At 39.7% G+C, this 13,079-nt stretch overlaps 1 protein-coding gene across 1 annotated transcript; it reads right to left on the bottom strand.

The window, feature by feature from the left end:
- Positions 1 to 608: 608 nt before the first annotated feature.
- LOC126075585 (olfactory receptor 6C2-like) lies at positions 609 to 1,547 on the bottom strand. The gene has a single exon (XM_049883421.1). It carries the CDS (start codon positions 1,545 to 1,547, stop codon positions 609 to 611), a length of 939 nt encoding a protein of 312 aa, XP_049739378.1.
- Positions 1,548 to 13,079: the final 11,532 nt, after the last annotated feature.

Genomic DNA, 13,079 nt, shown 5'->3' with positions numbered 1-13,079 from the left:
ACATAAGCCAGTAGAAACTTTTTTTGTGAATAAATTCGTTGAAAAGAAAGATGAAAGCTCTCTGCACAATCTTTATGATTGTCCCATTAACTCCTTTTATTTAATCCTGCAAATGGGCCAGAAAATAATCCAGGAATATCCTGAAAATTTAAAAATGAAAGAAGAGGTCTGGAGTACAAAATTTTGTCCTGTATCACATTTTAAGTTTCAGTAGATACTTTTTAATTACTCTTGAAAAATTGGAAGTTAGACATTGAAGTGTTCTCAAATGGAAAATGTTCATTGGGTTTTAGAATCCACATCACAAGTAGGCCATATGGCCACAGAACTAGATTTTATTTATTTGATTTCCATTTTACAAAATAGAGCACCTGGACAATCTAGTCTTAGATAAATGCGTTAATGGTAAAACCAGAATGAATAGATATGAAAGAGAACTGAGTACCTTGATTTTTTTTTTCCAATTATGAGAGCAAAATGTTCAAAGAGATAGGTAGTTTGACAAATCTACAGAATAGAAAGAAACTTTATATTGGGCAAATTCATGTAAAATGTTCATGGGTTATTCAGATTTAAACAAAACTTAGCCCCAAAACATCAACAATCTCTTACTTCTTTATGAGAAATGCAATCCTTTTTACGGTGTCTTTGAAGGCTTCCTTTGCCTGCTTGTTTCGTAGTGTATAAATGAAAGGGTTAAGCATAGGGACAACTGAAGTAAAGAGCAGCCCCACAACCTTATTAAGGGCTACTCCTTCGTTTCTTGAAGGTTTAATGTAGGCAAAGATGGAACTGCCATAGCTCATGGAAACCACAATCATGTGAGAAGAACAGGTGGAAAAGGCCTTTTTCCTTTGTTGGGCAGAAGGGAATTTTAGAATGGTGCTGATGATGTATGTGTAGGAGAGAAGCACACCCAGTAGGGTAGAAATCAGTGTTAGCACAGCAAAAGCCAAAACAACCTTTTCTATAAGCTCTGTGTCTGAACAGGCGATCTGTAGGATAGGATATGCGTCACAAGCAAAACTATCAATGAGATTGGAGTCACAGAATTCCAGCTGGAGACCCATGCAAAGAGGGGGCACAATAATCAACAGGCCAGCAATCCAACAGCAGAGAAGGAGTGTAGTGCAGAACTTGTTGTTCATGATGGTTGTGTAATGTAGGGGCTTACAGATGGCCACGTAGCGATCATAGGACATGGCAGCAAAGAGAAAAAACTCAGTTGCTCCAAAGAGGACACCAAAAAACAATTGCGTGGCACAAGCATTATAGGTACAAGTTTTATCTCCAGTTGTCAGACTGTACAGGAATCTGGGAATACAGACGGAGGTGAATGAGACTTCTAAGAAAGAGAAATTTCGGAGAAAAAAATACATGGGAGTTTGAAGATGGGAATCCAAAAGTGTGAGAGTGACAATTGTCATGTTCCCAGCCACACACAAAAAGTAGGTGAGAAATAAAAATACCAAAAGCACAAGTTGTAATTTTGGGTCCTCCGTCATCCCCAGCAGGATGAATGTTGTTATCACTGTGTGATTTGTCATGACCTCCTGTGTCAAGTCAAAATGATTGGACTTGAAGACACAAGTGACATGATGCCAGCATGGAGCATGAATGAAAGATGCAATCAGTATTAACGTAATGCATTTGGCATTTGGATTGTGCAATTTTACTGGAAATAATTAAATATGAATCAAAGGCTTATAATTGCCTCATTAGAAATGATATTTATACAAGATGTCAAATGAAAACAGACAGCAGGAATCATGTATCTCATTTCCTATGCTGTTTCTCATTATCATTGCGTAAGGACATAGGTCTGATCAATGTTACAGATTATTCCATTATTTTTGACATTTTTTCTTCTGCCTCCTTTTCTTTGCTTTTCCCCGCCGTCTTTTCAGCTCCACTTTTGTGAAACAGAAGAATTCGTCAAGGAGTATTTTATTCTGGTCTCTGACTGTATTTTGAAATAAAATAAACGCAAAGGGCTGGATAACAGCTTTGTATTTAAAATGATTCCCAATTAGGAACAAAAAGTTAAAATACAAAGGCATGTTTGTTGTGTATTTTCTGCTTTTAAGTACATGAAAGCACTTTTAAACCAGTAAAAGTGTTTTTTAGGTAGAGGGTTTCTTGAAGAGTTACAAGAAACCTTTTCCTGGGACTTGAGAATAAACCTGAGGAAGCCTGTCATGGCGTTTGGGGGCGTGGCCATATCCCAGAGGGAATGGTCTGTGGTACTTGCTTTCCCTGCCAGTGAGATCTACATCCCTGCTCTTCTGAGCAGCACTCAGTCTTCAGAATCTGTCTCTGAATATTTTAGTGACCTCTCCTTTCAACAACTGCTGCTGCTCCTCTCTTCAAATCACCTCTCCCCACTAATTTCCCACCAGCCCTCTTACCCTGCTGCATATATTCTCTGAGTTCTTGAGAAATGTAACTTGCCCAAGCATCGTTCAGTAACAAACTGGTCAAATGGACTAATTTTTATTAACAGGTTTTGTAAAACTCACATTTTCCTTGAAGTTTACCATTTTCATCTCCTCCCAGGAGTTTCACGCTTCCCTGCACACTACTATTTCATGTTTTCTCAGGAATCCCATTAGTTGTGGGAGAGGATGGCTCAGAGTGATCTCTTCCCTTTCAAATAAATCTTGCCTTTGGTGAGATTCAAGTTGCAGTTAGGTGCTTCAAGTATCCATTCTGCAAAAGAAGAGCTGGTAAATGCATTGTCTCTTGGGTTACAGTTACCTAAAAATAATATATTGGTTCTTAAGATGTCTTTGTGCTTTATTTGTGGAATTGATTATAAATTGAGCAATTTTAGGCATAACTCAGGGTTTTATAGGGAAACCCTATGTACTCAATACTACCCGATATATGTGCTCCCAATTGAGAATTAAAAATGTATTAAGTTGTTTTGTCTTCTTTTCTCTTGCTCAAGTAAATAATAAAAACTGACTTCTTCAGATAAATATTTAATATCAGAGTCTGAAGAACTAACCATGAATAAGTGTGTCTCCAAAGGAGCTTTCCATCTTTTGATGGGAGATAATATTTCATTTTACTGTGTACTTAGGGATATAGTAAGAGGAGATAACAGTGAAAACGCAACTTTGGTTTTAGGGCAATAACTACTCCACGCCTTTTCCTTGGCAATCCCTCTTAGTGGTGATTTGTGTTTTACTGTCTTCTCTCAGTTGTTGTAGGCTATTATGTGGGAGCCCTGGTGGCACAGTGGATAAAGCACTTGGCTGCTAACCAAAAGTTCATTGGTTCAAATCTACCAGCCCCTCCATGGAAGAAAGATTGTCAGTCAGCTTGTGTAAATATTTCCAGCCTTGGAAACCCTATGGAGCAGGTCTACTCTGTCCTGCGGGGTGGATATGAGTTGGATTTGACACAATGGCAGTGTTTTTTGGGGGGGGGGATGGATTTAGAGTTCGTAATGTCAGCTCTCACTATAAGCTGAGTAGCAAGTTGTATTGTTCAGGGTTCATAGACATGTTTATGACCAGGAAACCCATGTCAGATCATGGTAGAAATGGTTTACTGGAAAGGTGGTATCTTCCCAGTACTAGGAAGCTGCAGAGCGAAGATTTTCCTAGGCAGGACTGAGTGATAGGTCAGGGTCATTCCACACACCGAGTTCTCTTTCCTTTCTTCCTTCCCTCCTGTCATGTTACCCATACCAATTGCTGTTGAGTCAGTTCTGACACACTGTGACTGCATTTGTGTCTAATCTGAATTGTGCTCCACAGAGCTTTCAATGGTTGAGTTTTTGGAAGTAGATTGTTAGGCTTTTCTTCTGAGGAAACTCTGGGAAGACTCAAACTGCCAGCCTTTTGTTTAGCAGCTGACTCTGTTAACAGTTGTACCTTATATCCTTATACTGGCTATTGAAGTTCTTACTTCAACCTTCCCTCTGCTATAAAGTTCTTAGGCTTTAGTGTTATTGCCTGTTACCAGTTTTAAAACTCCTATCCTCTTCTTTGGGAAACCCTGGTAGTATAGTGGTTAAGTGCTACAGCTGGTAACCAAAAGGTCAGCAGTTCAAATCCAGCAGGTGCTCCTTGGAAACTCTATGGGGCAGTTCTACCCTGTCCTATAAGGTCACTAAAAGTCGGAATCAACTCAACGGCAATACATTTCGTTTGGTTTTATTCTCTAATTTTGAGGGAAATGACTTGTGAAATAAATGACATGAGCATTTGAATATCCTTTAATTTAATATGTTAAACAACTAATATAATCTTTTTTTAATTCCTGAAGTGTTTCAGTCCACTTTACTTCTTAAAAACAAGCTAAGCTTGTAGTGGCAGAGCATTTGGCTCTAAGGCTGCTTTGTCCTCCTACATCCATATCATGGTCTCCTTTGGTTTAATTAGCAGAGGTTGCTGTGAGAGTAGAAAGTCACTTTTTTTTTTTTTTTTATTATTTGCATCAAAATTTGAAACAACAATTTCATTAAATAAACAATACATTTTACCACCTTCCCATAGGTAGTGTTTTTCATTAACATCGATAGGTAGCCCCTGAAGGCTTAACTTATGTAAGGCTGCCTCCTGTCACCTTCCCTTTGGGAGCTGTGAGGGTGATTGAGATTCAGTTTTTCTCTTGTATTGATTCCCTATTTAATGAGTTCCTTTATTTACTTCAGACACCTTGATCTTACGTGTGTCTGGAACAAACCTCATTCAGTCTTCATCGGAAGAAGGCGTCTTAAGGTCCAGAACATTTGAAATTCAAGAAATGAATGCCACCTCCCTCCCTTCCCAAAGTGGCCAAACAAACCCCTTGGCATTGACTCGGTTGTGATTCATAGCAATTCTATAGGACAGAGTAGAGCTGCCCCATAGGGTTTCCTAGGAGGGGCTGGTGAATTCAAACTGCTGACCTATTGGTTAGCTACCCAAAGTGGCAGAAGGTATTAAAATAACAGGTCGATAATAAGGCCAGATTCTCTGTAAGGTAATTTGTATTTTTTGATTTCTATGACACTAGAAGATATTTTTAATGCAGCCCTTGTGGCGCAATGGTTAAGAACTTGGATGTTAACTGAAATGGTGATGATTGGAACCCAGCCAGCAGCATTATGGAAAAAACCCTGGTGATCGGCATCCATAAAGATTACTGCCCAGGAAACCTCATTAGGCAGCTGTGTTCCATCATGTGGTATTGCTATGAGTTGAAAATCAGATCGCAGACACATAACCAAAACAACAGCAGAGGATATTATTGGGAGGAAGTGTCTTTGCCTCTGTCTTTCATATTTTGCCTCTTAAATATTAAAAGTCTCCTCAACTGGTATTTATGGGTGGCCCTTTCAAAGGATAAAGTGATGATGGCAGGAAAATTCTAATATCAGGTTTATTCAGAAAAACAAGAAGTTGAAAATAACTGTTGACTCCTGTTTTGCAGTATCAATTACAATTAACTAAATTCCACATTTCTTACCCTCCCTGTTTAGAGAATGTGGAAAAGCCTGTCACAACAATTGCATACTTACTTTTCTGAGAGTGCTTCATCAGGGGTCCTTGATGGAACCAAAATTTGAAGAGTATGATGCTGGCGAGGAGCTTTGTTTTTCTTCAGTCCCCAACTCACATTTCACCTCTCTTCACTGCTGCCTTGACCTCTTTCAAAACAAGTGCACACATGTACACACACACACACACATACACTCTCTCTCTCTCAAGTAAGTCTTACATCAGACAGTGTTCACCTACATTTCATTGCTCCTAATACATTGTGACCAGTTTCAGCCTCCTCTTCCCTTGCCACATCTCAAATGGCACCTGATTTCCTGATTTCCCAGTAGTCTGTTAGCTCAAAAGCAACAAAAGAGTGGTTCAGAGTAAAAGGAACTTTTCTCCCTGGGTTTGGCAGAGAGGTACATCTGATCTCCTGGGGCAGGGAGACAGGTTTACCTGTATATTCTACAGTAGCAACATTTATATGTTTAGTTTGCTACCAGTTCACAAGGAGCATCTGAGTTGAACAACAAAATAGTCCTTAGTGACCCAATTGAAAATGTTACTAATGAATCAACAGTGGAATCAGCAATGCAACAGCATAGGTAGCAGTGGGAACAGTGTCCTCACAGACATTGCAGTTGGTCTGATGCCATGTGAATTCCATTTTGTCTTCTTTGTTGAATCTTTCTATTTCCCCTAGAATTAGATGCTGTGCTTGGCACTTAACACATTTTATCTACCTTTGACATAAATCTCATATAGTGTGAAAAATAATCATCTGAATTTTACAGAGGAGGAAAGTGGGAAGCAGAGAATTGGCCAGTCAGAGGTCACATGGTGGGGTTGAAGGTTTTGAACAAAAATTTATTTGAATACAAAAATCCTGCTTCTTCCCTCACACTAAACTTGTTCCTTTCCCCAATATTTAAGAGAACTATCAGCATTTAAATTCTAGACTTGATGTTCTCCTAATGACTTGGTCTGTGTTTCCATCCTTTCCCTTTCTAGTTATCTTTTTTCAGGTATGCTATGAACTACTCTTGGAAATATGAATCAATGGAAAGTTTTGGATCACAAGAACTGATTTCAGGACATGTTTGACATTTTGATAAAGCTTATTACTGCCCTGTTAACATGAATAAAATTTTGTTTTTATTTTCTATGCTGCCATTTCTGGACAGTCTCCTTTCTCCCGCTCATATATGGTGAAGTGCAAGATTGTCTTCAATTATTTCTTCTTTGTATTGTCCTCTATAGCTTTTGGTATCAAGGTGAAACAAATTTTATAATATTAGCTGAGAAGTGTGTAAATTATTTTACTTTTTATTATTTTGAAGAATCCATGTAAGATTAATATTTTTCCACCGTTAATCTTTTGGTAAAATCTATTGTTACAACCCTCTTCTCTGTGTGTTTCATTTGAAGGAAGGCCGTATTATTGTGTTTTAATAAATTTTTTCTTGATATATATCATATTTAGTTAAAAAACACATGATCATAAAGGTACTATATCATGAATACAGCGTCTTAGTTATCTAGTGCTGGTATAACAGAAATACCACAAGTGGATGGCTTTAACAGAAATTCATTCTCTCACCATGTAGGCTAAAAGTCTGAATTCAGGATGCCACCTCCAGGGGAAGTCTTTCTCTGTATGTCCGCTCTGGGATAATCCCCTTGTCATCAATCTTCCCCTGTTCTAGGACCTCTCAGAGCAGAAACCCTGGGTCCGAAGAATGTACTCTGCTCCTGGCTCTTCTTCCTTGGTGTTAATGAGGTCCCCCTCTTCTCTTCTATATCTCAAAACAGATTGACTCAAACTACAACATAATCCTGTAGATTGTGTCCTGCCTCATTAACATAATTGCCTCTAATCCTTCCCCATTAACATAACAGACAGCTCACTTCCCAAAAATTAACACAATCTTAGGCATAAAGGCTAGGATTTAGAACACATAGGATAATTACATCATGACAAAATGGATGACAACCACTCAATACTGGGAATCATGGCCTAGCCAAATCGACACATATTTTGGGGAGACAAGTTTCAATCTTTAACATCCCCCCAAATTCATGTCCTTCCCACATGTAAAACACATTCACTCCATCATATATCCCAAAAGGCTTAAATGAAAATTCCGTCATGGGAGGAAAATTCCTCTTCATCTCTGTAACCTGGAATACAAGTTATTTGCTTCCAAGTTACAACAGTGCAACAGGCACAAGGTAGACATCTCCAATACAAAGGGAAGAAATTGACAGTAAAGTAGGTATAACAGGCACCAAGCAAGCCAGCAGAACACAGTATGTTAGCTCTCAAATCTTGAAAAGTATCCTCTATTATCTAAGACTATTTAAGCAAAGGTCCTGCCCTCCAGATTCTGGGTGCTGGTCACACGCTGTAGATTCTGGGTGGAGGTCCCTTAGCCCTGGGCTTCAGTTCTTCCTTCCAGGTCCACCGGGATGGCACCTCTGCTCTCTTGTCTTGGAAGAAGTACAGCCAGAATGCTCATTAGAAGGGAGGATGGCAAGACTTCTTTTCACATACTTTGGACATTATCAGGAGGGACCAGTCCCTGGAGAAGTCATCATACTTGGTAGTATAGAGGGTCAGTGAAAAAGAGGAAGACTCTCAATGAGATAGATTGACACTGTGGCTACAACAATGGGCCCAAACACAACAACAATTGTAAGGGCGGTGCAAGATTGGGCAGTGTTTCGTTCTGTTGCACGTAGGGTCGCTCTGAGTCAGACCGACTCAAAGACACCTAACAACAACAACAGCGTGATGTTTGCTCAGTTTTCAGCTTTCCTTTCAGACCTGGGTCACAGAGAAGTTCTCGCTCTAAAGGTCTTGCACGCTCCTCTAGCAATAGACTGCTGTTTATTGTTCATCACGCTTAGCTTGTGGTGGGCACAGAGAGTGTCTCTAAGGCCCTGGTCCAGCTTTAATCTTAGTCAACCCTCTGTGCCTGGGCCTTGGGAGTAAGGTTTTCTCAGGATCTTTGCCCTTCCCCACCCCCCTATGGAATCCAAACTCTGCCTTGAATCCGTGGTTGGCGTTTGGTTGGAGTTTCCTTTTCTTTCCTAAGTGGTAACAGGTGGCAGAGCATAACAAGCACACTAAAGTTGCTAAAACTCATGTCTTGGTAAACCTTCCACTGACCGTTATAAATAGGGTTCTTAAATTCATATGTTGTAACATGGTTTATTTTCTTCATGTTGTCTCCTCCCATTATCTCCTCCATATCTTCCTATATACCTCAAAGGCTCATAAAAAAGTTTGTCATTTAGACTAACTTTTTAAATTTGTGTTTCTTATAGTGGCATTGAACTGTTTGAACCACATCCCAATGTGAGAGTACATTCTCTTCCATGTATTTTATATGCTTCTTTTCCTTACGTGATTACCGATTGAATTTTTTTGTGTTTTTTAAAATGTCTAGGGGACCAAGATGGCTGACTAGGTAGAAGCTACCTTGGATCCCTCTTACAAAAAAGACTTGGAAAAACAAGTGAATCGATCACATACATGGCAATCTATGAACCCTGACCATCAAACACAGATCTAAAGAATTGACCTGAGTGACAGAGACAGAGAACGAACAATCACGGGGAAGCAGCGACTGTTTTCGGAGCCTGGAGCCAGTGTCCCAGTCAGGAAACCTTGGTGCCGGGCTTTGGATTGGGTGCAGGGGAGCTGAGCACGGCATCCTGAGACGGCGCAAACATGGGACGCAGCCGTAGCCCCCAGAAGTGACCTCAGGGGAAGCCCAGCCAGTGCACACAGGCAGCACAGTGACGCGGCTGACAGGAGGAGAAGTCACCGGGAGGCAGCGACTGGTTTTGGAGCCTGGAGTGTGGCGTCCCAGCCAGGGAACCTTGGCGCTGGGCTTTGGACTGGGAGCTGAGGAACTGACCACAGCTTCTGAGACAATGCAAGCATGGGATGCGGGCCTGACCCTCGGGGGCAATCTCTACCCAGCCAGTGCACACAGTCGACCTGCCCCTCGGCAATCTCAGATAAAACAGTCATCCCAAGCAAGACAAGTAACTCTGACTGTATTCCGGGGTGCTACTTTCTCATATTCATCTGAACCCTCCCCTCCCCTTCCCAGGTGGCTTCATTAACATTGGAATTTCCTGAGCCAGAGAGTGAAGTGCGCTGTGGTTTTTCTCTTTTCTTTTTTTTTTGGTCTTTTCCTAACCCATTCTCCTGGCCTGAGAGAAGCAGCTACAAAAAACCCAGGGACCAAAAATCCTTCCCTAATTGGACTAAAAACATAGAACCAGCTCTAGCCAAACATATGTGATCCACAGTCTTGGGCTTTCATCCCCACAGGGAACAAGGTGGCAAAGGCAATTCTGATAGGGATCTGAGTGTAATTGTTTTAGCTGATTACTGGAAAGACAAGTTTCCCAGGTCTGATATCTCTGCCTATTCAAAAGAGCCCTCACTGACCCACAATGGGGAACTGAGGGCTGAAGCTCCCCCAGACCACCAAGCCTCCTGCCTTAGGGGTCTAAGGAGGGTGACATCTACCAGTCTGTAGAGGTACTTGCATTGGGGGCCTAAGGTACAGCTGCAGAGCCCACCCACAAAAGTGCTTTAGGAATAGAGACACACCTACCTCACTGGCACTTGGGGGAAGCCTGTCAGTATCCTGCCCCCCCACCCAGAGTGTGAACCTCAGCTGCTACTAGAATCTGGTGCACACAACTATCACCACTACTTCTCTAGGTGGATAGGTGACAGTCTGCACCACACACTTGATGACCCAAAATCAGATTCTACTCAAGAACAGTGAATGGATTCTTAGGCTTATATATCTGGTAACAGCCAAAACCAACTGGTAATAGGACATAAGTGATTCAAGGGCTACAACAACCAAGACAGCGCAATCTAGTAGCCCATCTACGTATATTGAAAGAAAACAGAACAAGATAAGACTCAGTGAGCAAATATAGAATAAATCACTACCATATCTTAGAGATGGCTCGGAGACAGCAGTCGATATCAAATCACATAAAGAAGCAGACCATGATTGCTTCTACAACTCCCCAAACTAAAGAATCAAAATCTTTCCAAATGAAGATACAATCCTGGAATTGTCAGATGCAGAAGATAAAAAACTAATTTATAGAATGCTTCAAGACATCAGGGATGACCTCAGAAATGAAATAAGGCAATCTACAGAAAAAGCCAAGGAACACACTGATAAAGCAGTTGAAGAACTCAAAAAGATTATTCAAGAACGTAGTGGAAAAATTAAGTTGCAAGAATCCATAGAGAGACAGCATTCAGAAATCCAAAAGATTAACAGTAAAATTACAGAATTAGACAACTCAATAAGAAGTCAGAGGAGCAGACTCGAGCAATTGGAAGGCAGGGTGGGGGATCTGGAGGACCAGGGAATTGACACCAATATAGATGAAAAAAAATCAGATAAAAGAATTAAAAAAATGAAGAAACCCTAAGAATCATGTGGGACTCTATCAAGAAGAATAACTTGCCTGTGATTGGAGTCCCAGAACAGGGAGGGATAACAGAAAATACAGAGAGAATAGTTGAAGATCTGTTGGCAGAAAACTTCCCTGACATCATGAAAGACGAAAGGATATCTATCCAAGATGCTCATCGAACCTCATATAAGATTGATCCAAAAAGAAAATCACCAAGACATATTATCATCAAACTTGCCAAAACCAAAGATAAAGAGAAAATTTTAAAAGCAGCCAGGGATAAAAGAAAGGTCTCCTACAAGGGGGAATCAATAAGAATAAGTTCAGACTACTCAGCAGAAACCATGCAGGCAAGAAGGCAATGGCATGACATATATAGAGCACTGAAGGAGAAGAACTGCCAGCGAAGGATCATATATCCAGAAAAACTCTCTCTGAAATATGAAGGCGAAATTAAAATATTTAGAGATAAACACAAGCTTAGAGAATTTGCAAAAACCAAACCAAAGCTACAAGAAATACTAAAGGAAATTGGTCAGAAAACCAATAATATCAGATACCAGCACAACACAAGGTCACAAAACAGGACATCTTGATATCAACTCAAATAGGGAAATCACAAAAACAAATTAAGATTAATTTTAAAAAGGAAAAAATGCTCAAAACAGGGAATCACTGAAGTCAGTATGTAAAGGATCACAATAATCAAAAAGAGGGACTAAATACAGGTAGCATAGAACTGCCATATGGAGAGGGAAACAAGGCGATATAGGACAATACGAGTTAGGTTTTTACTTAGAAAAATAGGGGTAAATATTAAGGTAACCACAAAGGGGTATAACAACTCCATAACTCAAAATAAAAACCAAGAAAAACATAACGAATCAGCAAACATAAAGTCAAATACTATGAAAATGAGGAACACACAATTTACAAAGAAAAACGTCTCAGCACAAAAGAGTAAGTGGGAAAATGAAATTGTCAACAACACACATAAAAAGGCATCAAAATGACAGCACTAAACACATACTTATCTATAATTATGCTGAACGTAAATGAACTAAAAGCACCAATAAAGAGATGGAGAGTCTCAGACTGGATAAAGAAACACGATTCGTCTATATGCTGCCTACAAGAGATACCTTAGACTTAGAGACACAAACAAACTAAAACTCTAAGGAAGGAAAAAAATATATCAAGCAAACAACAAGCAAAAAAGAAAAGGAGTAGCAATATTAATTTCTGACAAAATAGACTTTAAAGTTAAATTCACCATGAAGGATAAAGAGGGACACTATATAATGATTAAAGGGACAATTGACCAGGAAGATATAACCATATTAAATATTTATGCACCCAATGACAGGGCTGCAAGATACATAAAACAAACTTTAACAGAACTGAAAAGTGAGATAGACACCTCCACAATTATAGCAGGAGAGTTCAACACACCACTTTCAGAGAAGGACAGGATTTCCAGTAAGAAGCTCGATAGAGACACGGAAGACCTAAGTGCTACAATCAACCAACTTTACCTTATAGACTTATACAAAACACTCCACCCAACAGCTGCAAAGTATACTTTTTTTTCTAGCGCACATGGAACATTCTCTAGAATAGACCATATACTAGGTCATAAAATAAACATTTGCGGAATCCAAAACATCGAAATATTTCAAAGCATCTTCTCAGACCACAAGGCCATAAAAGTGGAAATCAATAACAGAAAAATTAGGGAAAAGAAATCAAATACTTGGAAACTGAACAATACCCTGCTGAAAAAAGACTGGGTTATAGAAGACATTAAGAAAGGAATCAGAAATTCATAGAATGCAATGAGAATGAAAATACCTCCTATCAAAACCTCTGGGACACAGCAAAAGCAGTGCTCAGAGGCCAATTTATATCGATAAATGCACACATACAAAAAGAAGAAAGAGCCAAAATCAGAGAACTGTCCCTACAACTTGAACAAATAGAAAGCGAACAACAAAAGAATCCATCCGGCACCAGAAGAAAACAAATAATAAAAATTAGAGCTGAACTAAATGAATTAGAGAACAGAAAAACAATTGAAAGAATTAACAAAGCCAAAAGCTGGTTCTTCGAAAAAATTAACAAAATTGATAA

Source organism: Elephas maximus, chromosome 4, assembly GCF_024166365.1.
Source record: "Elephas maximus indicus isolate mEleMax1 chromosome 4, mEleMax1 primary haplotype, whole genome shotgun sequence".
Classification (NCBI taxonomy): domain Eukaryota; kingdom Metazoa; phylum Chordata; class Mammalia; order Proboscidea; family Elephantidae; genus Elephas; species Elephas maximus.
The sequence above is the reverse complement of the archived record's forward strand: the minus strand, read 5'-3'. Positions and strand labels throughout refer to the sequence as shown.

Bases quoted from the DNA above. Each gene is read 5' to 3' on its own strand.
- LOC126075585 (XM_049883421.1), bottom strand. From the start codon at position 1,547: ATGACAAATCACACAGTGATAACAACATTCATCCTGCTGGGGATGACG.